Genomic DNA, 25,858 nt, shown 5'->3' with positions numbered 1-25,858 from the left:
TAACAAGTTAATGAATTTTCAGTAATTACCATTGTTCAGCAAGAATCTCCAAATAGTGCTCGTTGGAACTGGTTCCTAGTTACAGAAGAGCCTATAATAAGATATTGCACGGTGTCGTAGGTCAGCAGCGTTGGAGGCACTGTTTTTCCAGCCACCCACTCAAGTTTCAAGTTTATCTCTATGAAAGTTGTTTGTCTTTGGCCAACAGCTTCATCGGCCACTCTCTGGGGAACATCATCATCCGCTCGGTGCTGACAAGGCCTCGCTTCCGCTGCTATTTGTCCAAACTGCACACTTTTCTCTCTCTGTCAGGCCCACACTTGGGAACACTGTACAACAGCAGCACATTGGTCAGCACAGGTGAGGCTCTGGGAGAAAGGCACACTGCAGATGTGCTGCATTTACAGTACTCTGCTGTAACTGCTGCATTTCCATGTTTTGCACTTCTCAGCAGCATCCAGTCTTACAGTATATGTACGAATATCATCCATAATGCTGCATTTCTGTGGTGGGGATTCGAAAAGCATGGGGTCTGATTGTGGATATGATTGTGGATATATTTGTGTGTTGCTTAGGTCTGTGGTTAATGCAGAAGCTGAAGAAATCAGGATCCTTGCTACAGCTCACTTTCAGGGATCATGCTGATCCACGGAAAACATTTCTCTATCTCCTGAGTCAGAAACCAGGTATGGTGTTGTTGTACCCGGTACTTTTAACCATGCTAACTCTGAGAGACGAGACAGTCCAAGTAACTTCAAAACAGTGCTGATTTATTCAATGATCACAGGTAAAATTAACATTACACACTCAGGTATCTTGCACCTCCAACCTGCTCACAGACAGATGTAAGATGAAAGACCCTGAACCCACCAGGCCTATACATTATATCCCCTCGGTTGGGCTAGCCCCATACTACACAGAAACGTCAACCGAGACGTCTCTGTTACCAGCTTTGCAGCTGGCCATAGCAGTAGTCATAACATGAAGCAAATCAACGTGTGTGTCTGTTGATTAAGTGGTGTGTAACTAAAAACATTCTCACAGACTTCTAGTGACATGTCGTGATATTAAACATAAGAACATATTATGGCTAAGGCTACAGTTATACACGTCATAATAATAATATTAAACACCCTGTCTGCTGACAGTCATCAACTCTTCTCTCTAGTTATCCTTGACCAGATGTACCCTGTAGAAACTCATAAGCATGACTAAGCATTTAACAGTCTAACTAGACATCCTATCTCCACTAAACATTTCTAATACATAAAGTATCTATCCAATTTCTATCTGACTAAAAATACCTAACAAAAGTGAAAGCAGCCAGATTTGAAACAGAGACAATATATTGACTGCCTCGCTTTACACCCTAATACTTGAAAGACAGTCTATTCAAATATTCATGAAAATGTTGTTGTCTTGTCTTTTTTGTCAAATTTCTATGTGTCAGCTTGCTAACACTCAAACCCCTGCCAGCGAGCTGTGAGAGGCCTGTGAGAGGCCTCCCCACTGTGTGAGTGGAGAACAAAGCAGTCGTTTGTCACACAGGCTTGAAGAAGATAAGCCTGAAAATGCTCCTCCTACCCCACCCCACCAGAGCTGTGGCAGGCTGACAAAATGATCCAAACCCTGTCATTGGAAACCCACCAGTGCACTCTCTTAAAAGCACACTGACAGGAGACCGGAGAAAAAAACACAGTTTTATCGCATCAAGCCTGTCATTGTACTTTGTGATTGTACTTTGCGTTTTACAACCAATTCACTCCTTTACTCTCTCTCACACACACACACACACACACACACACACACACACACTGCAGTCTCATGTGTGTGCTTGTTTTGTGTATTTTCAGGGCTCCAGTTCTTCAAGAACGTGGTGTTGGTGGCATCTCCACAGGACCGCTACGTTCCTTTCCACTCTGCCAGAATAGAGATGTGCAAAACTGCTCTCAAAGACAGAACCACAGGTCAGAAGTGCATATATTAATGGATCCTCTTATCTGGAGATGTCATATTTAAAATAGCTTTCAATATTAATGACATATTTGTTTCTAATACCTATGTAAATTCTGAGTACAAGGGAATATTGACAAAGGCAGTATTAAGAAATACAAGATAACAAGACAAAGCGAGGCTTGACCTAGTCTGTGTTTCATGAAGGGTAAGCCAGTTTGAACAGGTACAGCTAGGTCAAGCCAGGTCGAAGTGATTCGGATGAATGTGCCTTCATGGCTTTCTTCAACACACACACACACACACAGCCTATATAAGGGCAGGCCATTGTATAGGAAGACAGACATGTACAGAAGTACAGTATATACCGACTACAGTGGTGACACCTTTGCAGCTTTCCTGTCCTTTGTCTCATCACCTCACCAGCTGCAATAAAATTCAGCAAACATTTAACAATAACATCAACAGCAGTCTTCATTGAGACAATCGGTAACATCGACTATCACATTTTACAGATTAAGTGTAAAAAAAAATGGAATTGGTTTCTGATCAGAGTGACTGCTGACAGAGCAAAGAAGGCACCAGCATTAATCAAGCCTGGCTGTTAGCCACCTGTTCTGGAGCAGGATGGCTGCAAAGAATAAATCTCCCTAGTAACTCAATTCATCTCACTGGATCTTTAAACATCACTGTGTGGAACTACAGCAGTTGTGACCAGTCAAAGTGTCACTGTGTAACTATGACAGAAGAAAAAAAACACTTCCTCTTACATTTTAAAAGATCATCCATCCATTTTCTGTACCGCTTAGTCCCTTAAAAGATCATACGAAATGAAACACCTTTTCTTTAGTCAGTACACAGTTTTGCTGCTATAGCTATATTTGGTTTGATATAACAAGTAGCTTATGGACTGTACAAACCACATGGTCTGGTGCTGGACTACAGTATTTCCTATCTGGATTCAGTGATGACAACAGTGAATGGTACATAGCCCTCCACAGAACAACAAATTCTCTCGACTACCTTGTGGAAAGAAAGCATGTTTCCCAAAATGTCGAACTATTCCTTTAAATGCTGATAGTTTGTGTGGTCAGCTGTGTGAAATAAAAATAATGGGAATGCTACAGATATGTGATGCATTAAAAGTAGTGTTGGTGATTCATTTTAGAAGCATTGTTTGTTACATACCTTGAAATTCTCTTTTCATACCGATGGCAGTGAATACATTAAATGTACTGATGACATAAAGAAAGAAAATCTGTCATTTGTGGCAGCAACAGGGCTGAAAAAAGCCTGACCAATAATTTTACTTGGTGGCCTACTTTACTTTACTTGATGGCTTACCTGTCTATCAAGCTAACCTCCTACTTGCCCACACTTTACATGAGCAACCCTTGTTAGGACAAGCGGTATAGATAATAGATGGATGGATGGATTTCAACACTGGTGTGGCTTTTGAGCAATGGTGACAACTGAAAGAACAAAAGGGGCTAAAAAATGAGGCCACGGTGGCCGTATTTCTACTGGACAGGTAATTATCGGTTTTGTTTTTGGAGGGCGAGCTGTTGTAGTGTGCTTTGGAGAGAATTCAGAATGAAAGGGTGGGATTTCTTTGGTTGTCTGCTTTCAGAATCAAGCTTTCCCTTTCCCTTACTAAGAATGTCAACGATACCTTTAACATATTCCTACTATTACTACTTTAGGCTGTTCCCGTTAGGGGTCGCCACAGCGAATCAACTGTTTGCATGTATACATTTGGCACGAATTTTACGCTGGATGCCCTTCCTGCCGCAACCAAAATTAGGATCTACAGTATACAGTGCCAGCAGCAAACTCTCTCCAGAAGTTCAGTGAGGATCTCTGAATGATCCAATGTTGACCTAAATGACTAATGATGATAAATAGAATCCACCTGTGTGTAATCAAGTCTCCGTATAAATGCACCTGCACTGTGATAGTCTCAGAGGTCCGTTTAAAGCGCAGAGAGCATCATGAAGAACAAGGAACACACCAGGCAGGTCCGAGATACTGTTGTGGAGAAGTTTAAAGCCGGATTTGGATACAAAAAGATTTCCCAAGCTTTAAACATCCCAAGGAGCACTGTGCAAGCGATAATATTGAAATGGAAGGAGTATCAGACCACTGCAAATCTACCAAGACCTGGCCGTCCCTCTAAACTTTCAGCTCATACAAGGAGAAGACTGATCAGAGATGCAGCCAAGAGGCCCATGATCACTCTGGATGAACTGCAGAGATCTACAGCTGAGGTGGGAGACTCTGTCCATAGGACAACAATCAGTCGTATACTGCACAAATCTGGCCTTTATGGAAGAGTGGCAAGAAGAAAGCCATTTCTTAAAGATATCCATAAAAAGTGTCGTTTAAAGTTTGCCACAAGCCACCTGGGAGACACACCAAACATGTGGAAGAAGGTGCTCTGGTCAGATGAAACCAAAATCGAACTTTTTGGCAACAATGCAAAATGTTATGTTTGGCGTAAAAGCAACACAGCTCATCACCCTGAACACACCATCCCCACTGTCAAACATGGTGGTGGCAGCATCATGGTTTGGGCCTGCTTTTCTTCAGCAGGGACAGGGAAGATGGTTAAAATTGATGGGAAGATGGATGGAGCCAAATACAGGACCATTCTGGAAGGAAACCTGATGGAGTCTGCAAAAGACCTGAGACTGGGACGGAGATTTGTCTTCCCACAAGACAATGATCCAAAACATAAAGCAAATTCTACAATGGAATGGTTCACAAATAAACATATCCAGGTGTTAGAATGGCCAAGTCAAAGTCCAGACCTGAATCCAATCGTGAATCTGTGGAAAGAACTGAAAACTGCTGTTCACAAACGCTCTCCATCCAACCTCACTGAGCTCGAGCTGTTTTGCAAGGAGGCATGGGCAAAAATTTCAGTCTCTCGATGTGCAAAACTGATAGAGACATACCCCAAGCGACTTACAGCTGTAATCGCAGCAAAAGGTGGCGCTACAAAGTATTAACTTAAGGGGGCTGAATAATTTTGCATGCCCAATTTTTCAGTTTTTTATTTGTTAAAAACGTTTGAAATATCCAATAAATTTCGTTCCACTTCATGATTGTGTCCCACTTGTTGTTGATTCTTCACAAAAAATTACAGTTTTATATCTTTATGTTTGAAGCCTGAAATGTGGCAAAAGGTTGCAAAGTTCAAGGGGGCCGAATACTTTCGCAAGGCACTGTATATGCACTAACATGGGTAATTTAGAGTCGCCAGTCAACCTAACCTGCATGTCTTTGGACTGTGGGAGGAAGCCGGAGTACCCGGAGAGAATCCACGCAAGCACAGGGAGAACATGCAATCTCCGCATGGAAAGGCCCCGAACTTTTTTGCTGTGAGGCAACGGCGCCAACCACTACGGCACCGTGCTGCCCACCTTTAATCTGTTCCTACATTTGAATACAAATGTCATTTTGTGAGCATATAACAGTAGGACTCACTGTAATGTTTCTCATTTTTGCTCGAAGGGCCTGTGTACACCGAGATGATCAGCAACCTCCTGCAGCCAGTTGTGGAGGCTAAAGAGTGCCAGCTCATTCGCCAGAATGTGTTCCACGCTCTACCCAACACAGCCAACACCCTGATAGGCCGTGCTGCCCACATTGCAGTCTTGGACTCTGAGCTTTTCCTCGAGAAGTTCTTCCTAGTGGCAGGGCTCAGCTACTTCAAATAACAGTCGTAGTACTGTAGGCTTGAGTGACACATCTGATTGGTTGCTGATGGAGCTGATTTGTAGGATAAGATGTTTCTAATCTTCTCCTTGTACACTAGATTTCATGTATATTGTTAGCAGCTGTTATAAAAGATCAGTGTATTGTGACTGTTTGCTAACTCAGATTTCTGAGGCTGACATGTAGCCATGCAAACAAAACATTGTACTACGTCTTTGACGATTGCAGATGTTTTGTGGGCCTTATGAATAACCTTTCCAGCCAGAACACTAACAGATGCTAATTGTGTCTAATGCATTTAAATATGTTCCCTTTAGGGTTGGTTTTGAACCTTCTCTGGCACTGGTTGATTAAAATCTTCTTTAAGGGTTACACCAATGATAGTCTTTCCCTGTCTTTAGAAACAAGGCAATAGATACAGTGTTTACTGTATCTCCCTGATTGTACATGAAGTATTTTGTTGTAAAAAACACAGGTGTTGCTTTATGAAGAAAGGAATATATTGTTTTCAATAATTTATTTTTTATCTGCTTATGTATCCACAGTGTAAATAACCCATTTAAATGTGATCTTATGTGATGATTATCAAAACCATCAAATGAAAATCAGTTTATAAAGAATATAATGCAGGTGGCAGTGTTACGGTATGTAGCCTATACTTCACTAGTCTTCTTTTTAATACATTAAATTTATTTTATATATATATAATGTTTTTTTAAATGCATACCAGTTAACATTAGGCCACAATATCATGAGCATTAAAATGTCTTTCATATCCAGTGACTCTACCTATTAGGTTAGCCTTTGCTTTTTACAGTAATTGATTATTTATCTGATTACTTAAAATGTTGACTAAATTCATACAGATAAACTGATCATTCATCAAGCCCTGCCCTCCTTACTTACTGTTGCTACAGTCAGTGTTTCCAGACTTGCATGACACAGATATACTTTATAGCAGCTAAAGTAACATTCAAATTTACTGCTGATTTTAAACTAAGTTTCAGGAAAGATAATGCAAATGAATGCCTATTTGGACCCGCTACTGTCATGTTAGTATTAGGAGCTGGTCCCATTGAGATAAAAAAGTCAGTGCTGCTAGTGTAATTCTCTAGTTGGCATTAAAACACTGCTGAAGAAAAGGGACCATGAGCTGGCGTAGCTTAAAGGATACCCGTTGAATCTCAAATGTGAGATGTGAGAACTGGCTAGCTATTGTAGGTAATGAGTTGAAAACTATTTCTGGCTGACTGCATTACGTTGTGGAAAAAAATAAGAGACTGTTATTATGTTCTAACATGGGCCCTTTTGCACCACTTAGCTTACACATGTTCCTGTTTTCAAACAGTTTACATGTAGCCTACAGTATATAAGTACACTTGAATGCAAAAATGAAAAGGCCGTTAGGATGAGAGCTCCAGGACAGACCCAAATCATTTGTACACTGAGGAAGTGCTACTGTAACCGCTAACCTCACAAACAAATGCAACCTGTTAATTAATGATGTGTGATCCTTGTCCTTGGAAGTACCGCAGTAAGCTAGTTAGCTAGACATGCTAATGATTGCAGCTTACATTACAGCAGATGAACATACATGAAAATAATGACTTACATGGGGTTAGCGGTTTAGCAAATGGTCAATTCTTTAACTACCTAACTGTATTGATGTAAAAGCTTACAACAGGCTTATGAATTTGGCCAATAGCTAATACATAATACAGATAAAGTGAGGGGGAAAAAACTACATTATCCATGAGTATACAATATAATCCTATGGTCTAATGACCGTCACTTTCTTAATGAGCTGTCACAGTTTATATATCCTCTATACAAGCATGATTTCATAAGGCACCTTGAACTCAATTATTTTTTAAATAGCATAAAACCAGGGTGTCATTGCTTTCATCTTCTGGAAAACTGGATGATTTCATTTAATACAGACCTGCTGATTTTTCCCTCACATGTCATTTTGTTGACATCAAGATCAGTATGATGCACAATCATAGCAGGGAAGCCACCACCGTAGCAGCCGCTGATTGTGTTCTTCAATATCTCCAATGCCTTGGTTTCTCATCTGATCATCGAAATCAGAACTCAGTTGTGCAAATGACTTTTATTTTTTCTCCACAACCTTTCCTTTGCTGTCACATTTAAGTGTGACACAAGGGGTGTCATTTTCTGTTGGACACTGTGATGTCCAGTGATGTTTACATTCTAACATCAGAGAACTGTTATCACTATTATTGTAAACAGCTGTGCATCTGCTGCATATGTAGTTATGTACATACAGAGAGCTATATTTAATCTTTGCACTGGTTTGATGGCAAGTGCACTTTATTAACAACCTTGAATCCTCCATTAGCTTTGCAAAATCTAAAAAGCTATTGTTTCCCATGATTTCTTGTTCTTGTTGTTATTGTTGCTGCTGTTGCTGGTGTTTTTTAAACATACTGTTTCCATAGATCTGAAGACCATATTTCTTGTTGTAAAAACTGACCTTGGCTGTCTGTCTCATCCATTCATTGTACTGTCTTCAAGGCGCGCTGTCTTGGAGAAAACCAATGACTTTGCCAAGTGCCATTTTTTGGGTGAAAGCTGTTGCTGTGGCACAGTAAACACTGTCACCATGATTGACTCTAATCAAATGGGCTCCTTCAGGACGCAGAGATCGTTCTCAAAAAGCCGCTAAGGAAAGCCGTGTAAGCAATCTGTAGAAGCTGCCATGCATCATGCATCATTTCTCACCGACTCCCCCAACCCCCTCAGCACACACACACACATGCTGTATATGGATGAGGCTTTAGCTTGTTTGTGCTGAACACACATGCAGAGGAAAAACAATGTGTGTTTACCCAAAGGGGTCAGCGGGATTCAGTGAAGGGGAAAAAGTGTTTGTGGTATTGGGATCAGCCCCTTCAAGGGAAATGCAGCTCGGAAATGGTTTTGAAGATGAATGGCTGTCCTGTGAAAGGTTGCACTTGAAGGTGTGGTATTCGATCATAAGGATTTGTGCTTTTACTTAGATTATGTTTAGCTGTATTTAGTCTTTTATGACTAAAAATGTTTCTGTGTTAAGTGAATGTCAATGCTGCTGTCATTCGTAAGTGAATTCAGAGGTGATCAATAAATCCAATAGATTCTTGCAAGTACTGTCAAACTTCAAAACTAGCTGACTTGAACCTTTATGTAAGTGATTGCCCTTTACTGAAAGTCCTATTCATGTGTTTTGTGTGTGTGTGTGTGTGTGTGTGTGTTTGTGTGTGAGAGAGACAGTGTGCGAAGGATTGTGTCTATGTATATGAAAGGAGGCGTGTTATTGTCTGCTCATTGCTGGAACCGGTGTTGGGCTTATTACTCAGAATATGTAATACATTACTCATTACACCTTACTCTTTTCAAAAATGTATATTATTACTTTATTTATTACTCCCTGTCAAAAGTAACACGTTATTCTAATCATTACCTAACCTTACCTTTCCATTACACCCCACAGATTGGTAATATCCTGAAAATGACTTTCTTTTTTTTTGGTGACTGGTATTTTCCCAAGGATTTGTCTGACAGATGGAGAGTCAGTAGTGGAAGTGGGCAACATTTCACTCACCACATATCCAGCCACAAGCTTTATTAGTTCTTTGTTGCTTGTTGTAGCCTGCTGTCAGTGATTAAAATCCAGTTGTGGTTGTTTAGCCACTGAAGGGCTACAGCCATCCTCCATGGCTGCAGAGGGCTCATCTTTGTTGGGGTGCATTGCTACGAGCTTCCCATTGTTGTGCTGTCTTAATGTGTGTTTCAAGAGGATTGAGGTCAGGTTTCTGCAGTGGAAAGAGTCTTACAGCTACCTGCACACAATTTACATTTTACAATTATGTTCTTATCACCTTATGTTCCCATAAAATCAAAGTATTTGCAGCCACTGAATGTAGGCACGCCCATCTTCCAAGCTAGCTTACTGTTTATGGTGCTGCTAAGTGTTAAATGACGTGTAGTGATGTGTGCACGTGTGACGACTATTAATAGTGAATGTCAGATTTCAAATGAATTTTAGCCATTGTAACAAGTTGTTTTTGGAGGGAGTAACTAATATTATTACTAAAATTTTATTTGCAACCTTTTACACTACTGGTTACTGGGGAAAGTAATTCTATTACAGTAAAGTGTTACGGCCCATCCTTCATGGAACATCCTTCATGTGTATGTAAAAATGTTTGCCACTGTGAGGAATGTGTTTATTTCATTCTGCACCTCTGCTGAATGTCTAACATGTAAAGTACAGTAAATACTCTTTCATGTGTGCCAATACTATTACAATATTTTTCTATGTTGCTGACTGTACTGTGTATATTCCTTAGTAGCTTGTGTTCGATGTAAAAATATAAATACAAATATATATATAGCATAGTATTATTATAACAGATTAGATGTTATAATAAAAGTTTCTTTTGCATAACTATTTTGTTCACTGTGTTTAAGATTTTTTTCCAAATTCCTGTCAGCTTTAAAACACACTTAAAGAAGACCAGTTTTTAACCTATAATTAGTTTGTAATATTGGCCAGTACTTAGTGTTGTGCCAGTACTTTCAGCCTAGTTTAAAACCCCTTAAGCATCCGTGAATATAATGTAATTCTTAAGTCTTAACTTTGATGACATCATCGTTTTAGTTTTTTTTTTTTTTTTTTACTGTAGAAAGCTCCCTGCAGAGCTACAGAGGACATTATGTCAGTGTGAACATAGGCTGAATTCTACAGTAATAATCCTCATGACCAGGAAATGTGAACTTCATGTACAAAGTCAATGCGGTGCTACTTAAACTTTTGCACTAATCAGCTAGAGAGGTTACAGGCAATTGCTCCTGGCTATTTACAATTACATGAATATACTTTGAGATGTGTTAGCTTAGCTTGAGCAGAACAGCTAACAATATGCAGCAGGAGGGATGTCATAAGTAAACAGTGACTGTACTGTCCTCTCTTTTTGACTTAATTGTCCATTAACTGTTACCAAGTTACTTTGTGGTTTAACTTTGACATAAACTATAATAAAAAGAAATACAGTGAATAATTTATGCATTTACATTTTCCCAAATAAATTGATTTGACCAAATAATTTGTTTACAACTTTTCTGACAATTTTTTTCCCTTCTTTATCTACTGGGTTCACTGGAAAAGGTGCATCTATGTACCAGTGCTGCAGCTTGGCCAGCAGGAGCTGTATTTTCTGATTAAAAGAAATAGGCTTTTATTGCCAGAAGCTACAAAATATAACAGTTATAAAGAAAAAGCAGAGTTATTCTTTTGGTGCAAGAAATTTTGAAGATATGTTTTATGTGGCAGGTAACAATTAGAATACAGAGAGTGGAAGTGACGACACCATGTCATCACTTAGCTTTTTTTTAATTGGTCTTTACTCAAGATTCCTTTCTATATCTGATTAGAAATGAAAGCCTTGATGATAATGGATGGATGGATGATCTACTACAAAGATACAGTAGTTTCTTAGACCAGTTGGGGACTATTTTGAGCTGTGGATTAATTCTAATCTACATTAGTGTTCTAGTATCTCGTTGAGTTATCTTAACCTAAGAAACAAGTGTGCATGGCTTTATAACAGCTTTTTATTAAACAATACCCTGCCCAGAGGGACATCCATGTCATCGCCTGGACGGTGCCCTCAGTACTGAACTGTGACCCTGTGGCCTCACTGGTCACTGCCTGACTCACATCGCCCTTGACTGTCTTTACTGAACAGAACATGTAAATAAACAGTAGCTACTGTTGCAATCCTCTACACTCCTACAGATTATTTTGAATATAATTCACTGTATGTGGTTCAGTTCAAAGTAAACTAAAGTGCCCACGTTCATTATTTTAAAATAAAGAAACATGTCAGTGCCACAAAAGGTCTTAGAGGTTTTAGAGAAATATGATATATCAGGCTTTGGATTTATATGTACAGTAATAATTGTGATTATTTAGGAGGATCAATTAATTTTTAGTTTTTGCTTTTTTAAATAGCATATGGTTACTGAAAGAAGAACATCACCAGACAGGTGCCTATAGCTGTGTATTCAAACCATGAATTGCAATAGGATGGATTGGCTGAAGCTCCCTGATTGCAAAAAAGCAAGATGGAACCCATCGTAGTCGTGACAATTTGACTTCATTTTTGCATAGTGGAGGGAAGTGGTGATGCCAGGTCTATTGTATATATCAGTGATTAAACCCAAGACAAATAAAAACATAACATAAATTACTCTTATATGTTCTGACCTGATTCCTAAAGGGGCCTCTTTTTGGTCCCATTCTTTTTTTTTTCACCTGCTTTCCTTATGGTCCATCTTGATTAAATACGGCATCTCCTTCCAGTGTTTTGGCATATCATATCAACCTATTTGCTACTGAGGCAAAATAGAATTAAGAGCTCCATTAAGTTCTTATTTGACTGTCTGGAGAACATTAAAGCCTGAATGTCACTGAATTTTCCTATTTTAAATAGAAGAAAAACTGAGATTGTGGTCTTTGGACTTGCCAACGCACTTGGTTCTCCTGATGGTTAGGTTGCCATTAGCAATGAACCTGAATGTAATATTTGACAAGCCTCTTAAATTTGATTTTTAAGAAACTGACATTGAAAAAGTGTTTCATGCCTTTATTTCACCTTAGTGTGATTACTGCAATGCGTTCTACTGTACAGTACAATGAAATCAGCCGCTCTTCATACTCTTCTACCAACACCACCATTGCACACTATCACACCGTCACTCACTGTAAAAGCACATGTTTATACTGTATAACACATTTCCATGCCAAGTGTATTGATGGCACTGAACCCTGCAACAACATTTGGTGTCTCTGCCACATGTGAAAACTCATTTTCAACTTGGAAGAATGTTTTCACAAACTACAAATGTGAAATGTTTCATGCCTGGAAGGCCGCTCTTGTGCAATTGGCCTTTGAGAAGGATGTAGCATGCAAGTGTCACAGTGAGTGGAAGGAAACAATCACGAGGAGATTCAATGTCATGACTTGCAGAATTCAGCTCTTGTAAAAGTTCAGCGCTAGTTTCAGTTCAGTTTAGCTACTGTATGTGCATGTTTTAGCATTTATCACTAGTTTTACAGCATGCATAGCTTAAATGCTAGTCAAGGATATTTTGGAAGTCTTAGATGCCATAATGGACAATGGGCATATTGATATCAATGTACATACTGTAACTTATAGCCTCTCTTGTATTGGGATGGCTTTTGTATTTTGTTAGGTAGTCTGTGTGATTGGGCTTTTTGAGCAACAGTACCACCTTGCCATGCTGCCGGGCAAGAGTTTGTACTGAAGTGGCAGTTGCCTGTGTGTGTGTGAGACGCCATCCTGCATGTTTGTTTCATTGCATAAAGCAGCAGTATGCTAAGTGTACTTGTTTCGATTTGACCTGATCTAATATGCTTTATGAACGAACAGCCAGTGCAGTGTGTTAATCAGTTCTACACTGCTATTGCATTATGATGCAATTACCCGAGCTTTACACTTTATTACATCTACTGTATATGATATGATAAATGGACAGTCTGTTACCCGTTTTGTCCTAAAAGACCAGTAGAATCCAAGTATACTTTACCGGCAGACCTATGGCTGTAATCCTGTCAGCGTCCCTAAGCAGTGCTTATGTTGTACGCAGATATGTGGCTGTTTCCTGCCTCCCCAGGCCACAAGGTCCACAGAGGCAGATTTGTCACGGCCTTTAACTTCTGTCTCTGTATATTCTATTAACAAGCCCTGTTGTGGGACTACAATGACTCACCATTTGTATTGTCCGTTGGTGACACGTGCAGTAAACGAATCATGTTAAACAATCCCCCACTGACACCCCATTTCAACTGCATCAGTTTATGACTTCCAGGTGTGGGTTACCCCAGAGCTGTAAATCCAAGCCGCAACAATCCATATTCAATTTGATTTCAGGGTGTTCTTTCTCATTCCACCATCCATTTGTCACTGCATGCTGAACTCGTGATCCAACAGAGACTACTTGGAGTCCCTCTCCTTTCTTGTTTCCCCATCTTTCTTCCCTCACTGAAATCAATAGTGCTCATTTTTCCACTGCGACCCTAAAGACATCACTTTGTCACTGAAAACTGATGAGGGAACCACGCTCACACATAGTAATGCATTCCATTTGCTGCAAGTTATCAACAATTGGTTGGTCACATTCACTTATCATCAAATGCAATGAAATCAAAGCAAATGAAAGGCACGCTCTTGTTTACATCTCTACTCTTGCACAAACACATCCCATCAGAGACATATGTTACTCTGCATGTGTCACTCCTCCTCGGCCATAAAGTGAAGGAAAAATGATTTTATCATTAAATCCATCAGTCGAAGTTGATTGAAGCGGTGTTCATTCCATTGTCGGCCTTGTGAAGGAGGGAAACCATTAGTCCCAGAGTGATACTTTGGGCAGCCATCGTAAATAAGGAAGCCGCCAGTGGGAGTAATTGTTGCTGCAAGAAAGTGTCTGTGCTGGAAGGTAATAAGATCTCACATAGTCTCATTATCTCCCATGACACTGATGAGCAGGATTTCACACCTAAATATCAGGAAGATAAAGCAGCACAAATGCAGCAGAACTGGACTTTCAGGACTGCTTTGAATGATGTTCTATCGCTGATGTTTGTCGCTACAGTGGAAACTAAACTCCTGCATGTTTGGCCAGTTTCGATAATTTTATGTTGAAAGCGTGCTTTAACTAGGAACAATAACAACAATTGTAGTGTGTTATTAAGGCCAGTAGACAGTGGGCAGTAGACTTCTTTTTATTTATGGTACTGCCCCATAATATAAAGTGACCACGGGGCTGTAAATCAATACCTGCAATCTGCTTTTTGTCTTGTTGGGAAAATGTGAGTTAAATAGTATCTTCAGACTGAGAATTAAACCCTTAATACCTAGAAATGCACCATTTTAGTTTGTGCCATACGTTACAAAGTCCTTTTAAACCTTTTTCCCTCATTTTCTTATTAACAAAGATGTTGGCTAGGAAATTACATCTTTACATTCTCAATTTGAACATCAACCAAAATTTTACAAAACTAATGGTGCGTCTACTCAGAAGGCCTTTCAGACATGTTGTTCACCCACCTGATGCATCTGATGCAACAGATGCATTTCTATGTCCAATCCAGCTGTCTACACTCCTATGTAATACATACTAGCTCACCTTCTATGTGATCAGAAGCATAATGTTTAAATGGATTTCTGGATTTTTAAAAATCACTACGCAAGACTGGAGGCCTAGGTCTGTAGTGCAGTGGTAATACATTAGACACACAAACTGGGGCTACACTATGGCAGGGAAGCTCCCTACATCTTTCAGTTTTGGCTATGTCCACAATATAGGGATGGAAGTGTATTGTCAAAATTTTCAACAGTTATTCCAGCATTTAGCTATTGCACTTAAAATTATGGGACCTAGTGTAGATCAAGCTCCAGAATCATTCCCATATTGCAACTCGAGAACACCTGTCTGTGTTGATGCATGGACATACAATTCATTAAACATTATTTTATATTTTAAAAAACATTCTTCATATATATTTTACCAACAGCACAAGTGTCCAGCTGCTGACAGAAGTCTGAAACATTGCTTGTCCTTATTCCAGTTCTGCTATTCATGCAGCACACCTTCAACCTGTTATAGAGTAAAAATGAAAATTTCTTCTTTTATTGATGGCTTGAGAGCCTCCCAGACAGGAGTCCATGTCTACTCTACAATTAATGTCCAGTCTCCATCAGAAAATGCCAGAGCTATTTTCACAGAGAAGCAAAATTCCAAGAGTGGCTCTACTTGTCAGAGACATTTCTGTACTGTACATTTCTGTATATGTAAGAAGAGTCATGTCTTCTACTATCAATTATTTATAGATGTTTATCTGAACTGAAGAGAGTCAGACTAGAGTCTATGCAAATCAGCACCGATGGTAGCATCTTTTATATATGTAAATTCAAAATATACTAATACACCCACCAGCCACTTTATTAGGTACGACTGTGCAGTTGTATGCAATTCAATGCAACACTTCACCATAACATCTATAGTTAAAGTTGGTGTTGTACTGGACTACATTATATTCATGGGGGAGGACAAAAATATGACCTCAATAATAATCATATAATGGAATTTATACATTTTTGACAATTTCACTAAAAACTGAAACATTTTGAGCTTCATAAACACAGATGTTAAGGCGGAAGCCTTGCACTGAAGGGCACACAACTGTACAAGTGTACCTAATAAACTGGTTGGTGAGGGAATGTACAAGCAGAAATATTTTTCTAATATCCATAATTCTTTCCATTTCTTAGCTTGCTATGGCCATTTTCTGTGATGACAAGTCTCTCCAGCAGATGATGCTACTACCCTCTGCTCTGTGCTCTTGCTTGTTATGTGACACAAGCTCTGGTTATTAGTAAAATACCTTTTATCAGTAATATGGGTTTCTCAGTACTATGAGAGAAAAAATGCACAAAGCCCTTTAAATGGTGAGAAATTGTCTTATTGCACTGTGTTTAGGTAGATCCTGAGCATAGTTTGAGAGCTGAGCTGATGAGCTATAGTGTGTGTGTGTTGAAAGCAGGCTTACAGGTACCTCTATGTACTGCCAGTGAGCTGATGTAAACCTATAGGTCACACACATCTTTAATGAGCAGAGCAGTGTGAGAGATTCAGTACAATGAATCTCAATGGGCAACGATATTGATCCAGAGACATTTAACATTTACTGTAGCATCAGTGCTTGCAATAAAGTAACTAGATGCTTCCTTACTTCTATTGTAATTAGTTGGATAACAGTTCATTAGATTATCTTGTAATTAGTTAGCGAGATACAGAATGATTTGACCAATGTCTTTTTTAAGACAGACATTTTCTTGTAGTTAATGCAACAATCTCATTTTTGTTGCATTAACTATGGAGCTGGAGTCAGCATGGTCAGCATATTTAGCCTAACACCCAGCTAGCATCAAACAACTACAAGAACTTGTGCCTTATTATACCTCTAAAGCTGAATTAACTCATTGTAGCTTTTGTTAAACAGGTAAACAAACAATAATTTATCTGTCCGAACACATCCAGTATAACCTAGCGTATCATTATGAAAGACTCTGTAGAAAGTGAATAAATATGCTGACCAACACCTCTAAAGCTTGTTTTGTGGAGAGTCTTACCAAAAACTTCCGAATAGAAAAGATAATGGCAGATCTGGCACTGAGGTTTTAAAAATATGTAGTTATCGCACTGTAATCCCAAGAGATCCCAGCAAAGAAATGATAATCCCATGTAATGATAGTTGATCCTTACAAAGGGCCACTCTATCATGCAGAAGAAAGGCTGTGAAAGAAAGGTGAAAGAGGATATAGCCTACTGTGCAGGAAAAAATTTCCATATGGGCTCTATGTCTGGACTCTCCACTAAATTATCATGACTTTCACCCTTCAACTAAATGTGCTGCATTTGTAAAACCACAAACATGCTGAGACAGAGATATTGTGTCTTGATATATTCTCGGTCTATTTCATTTTTAATGACAGATTAACCTTGATCCCTGATATCTTGGGATTATCTACTCAGTGACAAGTGCAAGCTTTTCTGAAATTCATCCAAATCCAACTTCACAGCCACATGTGATGTTAAGCATTTCCTCCCCACATCAGGATCTGTCGCCTGATTTGGAGCAGTGCTACAGTAGGACTTTCAGGAGTCGGCGACACCATCTTTAGATGTCGGGACAGCTGTGATCCTCCTCCGAGCATCACAGCTCATCCGAGGCAGAATCACTTGCTTGAAACAAGACATTCACCCTCCAGATGAATTCTTGTTTACGTTCCTGTTTCACACTGCAGTCTCAACCTGTTCCTTCACCAGCACTATTGAAGCTGCCAGGGTGTAAGCTCCTTCAACTCGCCTCACACGGAGCTGAAGCAATCCTGGAGAGCCTGAAGCCCTGCAGGCTAGCCTCAGGCTGCAGACGCTGGTGAAGAAATAAAGGTGAAAGTTAACAAAATGAAGTGATGATTTAAGATGACAAAATTATAACTATATAACAATAATATAGCGTAATAATATAAACAAGTCATTTTATTAGAAAGCAGAGAGAGACAAGTGAGAAGTTCAAACGCCACAAAACATCAAAACAAAACTCTAGATCATCTTGTTTTCTTTGTAGTTCATATTCCATACACTGAGCATAACAAAAGGTTGAAACAAAATGAGTGTGATATCAGTATAACTCAAACATGTAGTTTGAAAATGTTGGGAATTATTTTTATTTTCACCCTTGATGGGGGAACATCTATACCACACTTCTGTCTATTTAATATGATGCTAGAGTCAGGAAACTGTTAGCTTAGCCTGGCACTAAGAATAGAAACAGGACACCAGCTAGACTGGCTCTGTCCAGAGGGTTTAAAACCTACTAGCATACAGTAGATAAAGCTTATTAACATATTGTGTCTTGTTTTTGAAAAGATACAAAGCGACAAGTTTATCAATTTAGGGTTTTCTGCTAAACAAAGTGTGAGGTTGCAGGCAACTTGTTTTTCATAAGGTTTAAAGAAACTGATTGAAGAAACAAGGTATAATGTGTTAATTAATTAGCTAGAGGTGCTGGAAGCCGAATCTTTGTACAGACTTGGGCTAGTTGTCCCTCTGCCAGCCTATGAAAAGATAAGCACTCTCCTTGCTCTAGCTTCAAACTGGGAGACAAGTGCAATTAAAGTGAAAATGCGAGGCTGAGTGGACATGTTATGTGCTTTTCTTCTCTTCAGTCTTCATGACTAAGGGTGACTAGATCTGTATCTGTACATTACACAATGCCTAGTACAGGTTCACAACATCTTGGTCCTCAGTGGAAAGCCTACCATTTCATCAGTTCTTCCCTAAATGTTTTTCATCCACCTACTTATGACACAGGGGCTTCAGCAGAGCAAAGTTGGACTCAGGTTGATGGAGGGACAGGAGTGGGAGGATTGCTGGAATAGCTCTTTGGGTTTTTGTCAGGAAGTTTGTGTCTGCAGGACAATATAATAAGACACGGCCCACAAAGTTGCTCATCTTTATTTATGCGCTCCCCCATAATCTGTGAATATTTGGCTGTACATATGCAGGTAAATAATTAAGCATCGAAGTCTAATTCAAAGTTAATTAGCAGATTAGCAGATGAAGGTCATCCTCAGAAGATTTCACTTGCCTTACAATTTCATAAAGAGCAAGGAAGAGGAACAACTGGGACCCATCAATTCTAAACATGAAGCCTCCCCTGCTAATACAGTTAATTGGCAATTTCATTAAATTTCAGAATTGAATTGAGAAATTGGCTATTCATCCTTTTCATTTTACAGAGATACACTTTTCCTCCTTCTATGAGGGAGAAGTCTATTAATAAAAAAGTAATATGATTCGGAGCTAATTTTTGAAGCTACTGAGCCGTTTAATCACCAGCAGATGTGGATTCTCAGCAAAGATGTTTGAGACAAAAGACTTCCAAGGGATTAGTCTTAAATGCCATCATCTGTAGCTGTGTGATGTTGGTCTGGAATAGAGCAGTTTGCATTGCTGGCAGAAATTCCTACAAGAGAACAGAAATATTGGCTCAAATGCTGATGGCTTTTAAACATGACCTGTCAGTCCATCTCCGTGGAGACACCCAGCAGGGAGTCTAGTGAAGAGAGAGGGACGGGGGGAAAACAGTGTAGGCTTCATTGTGCCCTCAACCTCTGACCGGCAAAACAGTCAGCTAAAAATGCAGTGGTTTTTGTGCATATTGCATGAGGTAAAGTCCGCATTGTGTGTTGTTGCATGGCATTTGGGCAACGGCCTGTTGTGAGCACTATCAGTATCATTATCATTTCCAGCCTACAGTGCTATCAACATGAGGCAACAGTCAGACAACAGGAGAGAAAGAAGTACAGTGAAAACCCTGTGAGGTGAATTAATGAGGAGCAGGTGATGAAAGGGTTACAGGGAATTCATGAACAAAAGAAGCCCAACAAAGAACAGTCAGGAGTCGGTTTTAATTGAAAGGAGGCCTCTCCTCATTTGTGTAGACGCCGTGCCAGCAGCTTTGATGTTGAGGTATCCAACTGCCAGGATTATATTTTAATGGTGACCAGGTAGGATGAAGGATGAATAAGAGAAATAAAAGAGGACAGTTTGTTCAGGAGAGTTGAAATAGTGAAAGATTTGAAACAGATGGAAGTTTAATGCATTTTTCAGATCAAATGGTGGGAGGATGTCAGAAACTCTGCAGAGCTGGACTTCAGTGTGGATGTACATACTGGCTGGTACCTGTTGCTGCAAGTAAATACAGAACAACACTTACTTTTCAAGGTGATAAAATGGTTTCTGCATCGTCAGGTTGTATTATTTCCTACTGGATATTATCTGCACAAGTACTGAACTGCAGAATGTTTGGGAAATACTTTAGATCAGTGGTTTTCAACCACTGGTCCACAGACCCCTGGTGGTCCATGAAGGTGTGGCAGGTGGTCCCTGACCATGTATTCAGTAATGTTGTTTCACTGTGGGCATCTCTATTTTTTAAAACACATTTTCATATATTTACTGTTTGTTAGTAATCAAATTTTACATTTATATAACATTTAGAGAAGTCAAGGTGACTTTCACTGCATATTAGAGTGTTTGTACAGATTATTATATTATATTATTTGCTTTAAGGGGGGACTTTAAAGTAATTTATAAGCCCATAGTACTTCTTAAAAACTGTAATTATAAGGTATTTCTTTGTAATATAAAATATACTGACTTTTGCAGCAAAAATGGGGCAACTACTGTAGGTAAATGTCAGCAAGAACCTCAGTGAGGTAAGTATTGCTAACAAGAGGTGCTACAGTCAATAGAGAGAATTGCAATAGACTGCTACAGTCATGCATGATTAAGGTCATGTGATCTACTGTCAGATTATCATTGGGGTGTACAGTATGTGTCCTCTTCATTATTCATATTATACTCTAGACCAGGGGTGCCCAATATGTTGATCAAAGGTAGTGTTGGTAGATCACATGCCATTCAAAAATAAATTAGATCCAGCGTAAAACACGTGCCAAATGTTAACATGCGAATGGTCAGTGTGACGATTCGCTGTGGTGACCCCTAACAGGAAGAGCAGAAAGTGCCAATTATTCATATATAGCCTATCATCCATCCTCCCTATGGCATTTGCTACCTGATTGACATGCAGGGCAGCCAGTCTGAGATCTCGTCTTTTCTGACACACGAGTCACCAAGCACGCACAATCAACTGAGTGGGGGAGCCAAATCAAGTAAGAAACCGAAAACGTACTGAAAACATTTCATGCGGAATGGGAGGAGGACTTTTTTTTCGTGACGTTATATTCAAAATGCGTTTGCTTGATTTGCCAATGTACCATCACTATTCCGAAGAAGGGAAATGTGGAGGGGCACTTTCAGACCGTTCATAAAAATTACGACACTCATTCATACATATATTTTGTGTGTGTGTGCGTGCGCGGGTGTAGTATTTTTAGTGTAGGTCGATCATTTTGATTTGGTCATTTGAAAAGTAACTCGTGGGCACCCCTGGCCTAGACAGTCTGTATAGAGCTGTTGGAAACATGTTTTTCCCTATATGTTTGCTGACTCAGCATCCACACTATTGTTATCCTGTTCTTTATTATTCTGATTTCTTCCGTACGTTTTTTGTCGCTGAATGACTCCAGCATACTTTTGGCTAGAAAAACCATTCAAATATCAAAATGTTCAGGATTTTAAAGACATGATAGCATCTATTCAGCTTTTTTGTAACTTATATACGTTTTAAAATATTCAGCTTTTTTCAACATTTTTAATAATGGAAGTCAATGGGAGAATCTGAATGTAGATCTATCCGGCTGCTGGATAGCTTGGTGTTAAAACCACCATATTTGGTATGACAGGTCATGGTTTGATTCTCTGTCAGGGTGCGGTCAGTGTTCAGCATGGACCCTTAGCAGGGAGATGCCTTGCATTAAACCCTCTTCTGTGTTAACCAATAGCAGAGACCAGTAAAAATTATAAATTTGTGCCTATTGAGCATAGCTCAGTGGTTAACACTGCTGTCTTTGGTACGGCAGGTTGGGGTTCCAGCTCTGCTTATCTGTGGGACTGCAATAACTGTCAGCTCTTACCAACACTTCAGCTTTCCTCTACCTTCAGCATTTCCTGATGTAAACAGTTCTAATCCAGTGTCTGTTTTATTTGTTGTTTCTGCGCATCTCTAAAAGAGCAACAGTGCCAAGACTGAGTTATGCTTCTTTCTTTTCAAGCACAACACTCAGAATATACTGCAACCCCCTAGGGACTACAGTATATCCAGAGATAGAGTGGGTGGAGAAAGAGGTTGACTGACTGTACTTCACTCCAAAGAGACTGGAGAATAATGAAAGTGAACTCAAATTTAACCAAAGTTTGACATACTGTCTGTCTGGCTGCTGGAGAAAGAAATGAAAATGTTTAGTGGTACATTTGCTGTTTGCTGAAATGAAAACTACTGTAGCTGCATTCTTATAGCCATTATGGGTAGCTCATAGCAAGAGTTTGTATCAAAATGGAAGTACCTAAACACTTGGTGTTGGTTTACAGGTGAGAACAGTTCTGATTTAAAGCCTTTTATGGAAACCCAGAATGTTCAATAATAATAATAAATAAAAACAACACTGAAATTAATAATCATATGAATAAATTGTGTAAAATATATACTTGCACAGATAATTTGTGAAATCATTATGATTTAAGTCATTATTTTGAAATGGTATTTCATCATTCTTACTTAATAGAGTTTATAGGAGTTATTTTTATTGTGATTACGAACATTATTATTTCAAAGTGCTATTTTTCAAAAGTGTTTTTATTTCCTAATGACTTTTTATGTCCCGTTACTATAGTATCCTATACTATAACATCTGCCCGGAGGTGAGAGTGGTGCGGGTACAGCAGTCGTTTCCCAACCAGGAGGTTGAAGATTCAAATCTTGGTGCCTGCAATCCACACATCAAAGTGTCCTTGGGCAAGATGCGGAATCCCCAAGCTGCCATTGGTTGAGTTGGCGCCCCAGATGGCTGTGTCAGTTCTGTACTGGAAACAAATTCCTTGTGTGTGTATCATACTTAGCCAAATAAAGGTGAGTGTTCCTATTTCAGGGGCAACCCAGGCATGTGCCCTCTAATTAGTCCATGTGTGGTTAGCCTTCCGATATGCTATTGTTTTCCTTTAGCATGTTGGTTGTAACAATGACGATAGTCGTTAAAACTTGCTTCTAGGAAAGCGGTAACTAGCCACTTATCCCCTGTTGGCTCTGTAGTTTGACTGGCGCCGTTATGGGAATGGTGGTGTTACATATCGAATATATCTGGACTAGATTAAAGTTAGCATCCTCTTGTTTTAAACACCCAACAAGTTAACTAGTATTTAGAGGACATTGGTCTTTGACACAGATTTCTTTGTTGTACTGGAGAAACCTTTTTAGCTAAGTACGTGAGTATTGAGTTTCTCTGCCATGTCTGGGAGATGGAGCCTTCATTTAGATTGAAGTCCAGACAAACCATCAGCTGCCAGTCCTCATTAATGAACAGCCCAAAAAGCCTGTTGTGTTTAAAATAAGATCATATTCAAAATATCAGCAGGGAGCTGAGAGTGGAAGCAATGCCAGGATTTAATGACATCAAACTATCAGTAAGTAACTTGACATTAAAGAATGGTGTCCTGTTATCAATGGAGAGAATTTCATGTCTAAATCTACATTAAAGGTCTGAGTATCCAGAAATGAAGAGTAACTTGTATAAACCTGCAAGTAATGGAGTTGTTTGTTTTTTGTTTTTGTTTTTTTGAGGTTAACAACCGAGGGGGACATGTGAAATTAATTCACTGCTGGGTGCCTAGAATGATTTTGTTTAGAAAATACTAAACACAGACAGATGTGTTCTTCAAATGGAGATGCTTTGTTTTCTTTGTAAAATTTTTACCACGTCTATATTTGTGACACTTGTCTTATTCTACTCCTGTAATACCTCCTGTTTTCCAAGGTGGCAGTGTCTCTGTTGGCTCCACAAACAAGATCATCACCAACAATGGGGAAACGCATGCTTTACATTTTCCCTCTTCAAGAACAAATTGACACTACACGCCTTCTCTATTAAGCTGTGGATGAGTAAGTTCACCAGAACAATAGAAGCAATGGTGTCATTTCATTCATAGACTTGTACAAAATATTCTCCATCTTCAGAGATGCTTTAGGCAGGTGGTTTATTGTATTGTTGTATAAAGGACATTTTTGTTCTTCATGAATAAAAGTAGGTGACACTTATTTCACTTGAGGTGGATTCCTAGCTTTTGTAAAGCTTTTAATTACCTTTACAGGCTTTTTCCATGTTGTCGTCCAGTGGCGGGCCTTCTCTGCTGGCCTAAACACTATTAGAAGCACTGACCTACATTTACAACCGAAGTTCTAATATTTGTTCCATGACATTGTATTAATTTATTCCCAACAGTTTGTTCTCCTCATTTCGTAGTATTTCTCTTGGCTGCACCGCTTCCAGTACGTGTATGTGGATGTTAGATTTTTTTTGTCCAATCAGATTTCAGCCTCTATGTGTTGCCATGCCAATCTAATCTGCCCAGGGCCTTCAGAATCAGAAGTGCTGGCCCATGAACTGAAACGCAAAGATCACAGTTGCGGTTGTAGTGTAGAGGTTTGGAGTTGTCTTAACTGGGTTTTTTGCTTTAGTAAAAACGGTATTCACCCTCAATACATGAAATACCTCTCTCTCTGTAATGCCACACTTTATTATATTGTGTTTTTGTATAGCATTTATGGTTTCTATAATTGTGACATACAGTGGTGGTATTAAGAGGTGAATTAAGTCGGGTAAGTCTCCACTGAAGGCCCAGGTACCAAATGCATGGCCAGCCACTGCTGTCGTCATAAAAGAATTTTGAATATAGACCTTGTGGTGTGATCAAAACCTATAGAGCTGCTAAAATATTCCTGTAGAATTATACTGAGACTGTACTAGTACTTTATTACTCGTGTTCATTTGCTGTATTTTGGCAATATGCACAACAGTAGGACTAACCATACTATGCATGGATGATGCATACATATTTATGTAGTTCATTTCCACCACTAATGTTTCATGAGGCAAATAACTGTAAAACAATGTATTTGTTGAATACAGTTCACCCAAAGAGTACATCAACTCCAGAACTTGGGAGGCACATGGCCCAGTGAAGACGACCCAAAGCTTTGTGGGCTCACACTACAAACCTCCAGACAACAATTCGGGTTGTAAGTAAATTGTTCAGACCATTGTGAAATGTTCCATTAAATTTTTATTGCTATGGACAGCTTCTCAAAGTGAAATGTAACATTCCTTCAGTTTAGTATTGCTTAAATGAGGAACCTTTTTACAAGAGTGGCGCTTTACAATTGCAGAGTAGTTTAAATTACTGTTAAAGACCAAATTTGCGTCATCTGCTTCAGAAATTGAGGGTAAACAAGTGAATGTTCCTTATAGGCTTGATGGCGATGAACCAGCAGAGACATCAGCAGTCTTTTTTTTTGGGACATGGCACCAGTAATTCAGAGACGGCTATTTCACGATGTGGTGAGATTGCATCTTGTATTTCACAAATCAAATTCAGGTGTGATTCACACTAAACCTCTGCAATTTGCTACTTTCTGGATGTACACAAATGTTCACAAACGCTTGTTTTCATTGTCTTGTGTAGCATAATTTGTTTACAAATTTTAATCACACGTTCAAAAACATTTTTACATACAAATCTTTCCTACACATGCTCACATAAATTGTGACCATGTACATGCATTTAGTGATGGAGAAACCGAAGCTTTCTGAACCACTGAATCAATATGAAGCAACTGAAATGGTTCAGTGTTTTGAAGCATGATACAATCATGTATGGCGACATCTGCTGGCCAACCCTCAATGGAGCATTTGCATTGAACAATAAAGTAAGGCACGTGCCAAATGTCAACATGCGAGCTGTCAGTGTGACGATTCGCTGTGACAACCCCTAAAAAAACGGGAAAAGCCGAAAGTGACTTACTTACTGTTGTGTATGTTTAACAAAGGTTCTATGTGCATCTTGAAATGTT

General features: G+C 39.2%; 1 protein-coding gene across 5 annotated transcripts in view; it reads left to right on the top strand.

The window, feature by feature from the left end:
- fam135b (family with sequence similarity 135 member B) overlaps window positions 1-10,627 on the top strand; it is a 52,839-nt gene extending 42,212 nt beyond the window's left edge. For all 5 annotated transcript variants that reach the window (XM_020614921.1, XM_020614924.1, XM_020614922.1 and 2 more), the window contains 4 exons: window positions 209-360; window positions 576-686; window positions 1,854-1,967; window positions 5,470-10,627. In XM_020614921.1, the coding sequence (XP_020470577.1) occupies window positions 209-360; window positions 576-686; window positions 1,854-1,967; window positions 5,470-5,675 (583 nt within the window). In that variant the 3' untranslated portion in view covers window positions 5,676-10,627. The remainder of the gene's footprint in view (window positions 1-208; window positions 361-575; window positions 687-1,853; window positions 1,968-5,469) is intronic.
- Window positions 10,628-25,858: the final 15,231 nt, after the last annotated feature.

Source organism: Monopterus albus, unplaced genomic scaffold, assembly GCF_001952655.1.
Source record: "Monopterus albus unplaced genomic scaffold, M_albus_1.0 scaffold154.1, whole genome shotgun sequence".
Taxonomy (NCBI): Eukaryota; Metazoa; Chordata; class Actinopteri; order Synbranchiformes; family Synbranchidae; genus Monopterus; species Monopterus albus.
The sequence above is the reverse complement of the archived record's forward strand: the minus strand, read 5'-3'. Positions and strand labels throughout refer to the sequence as shown.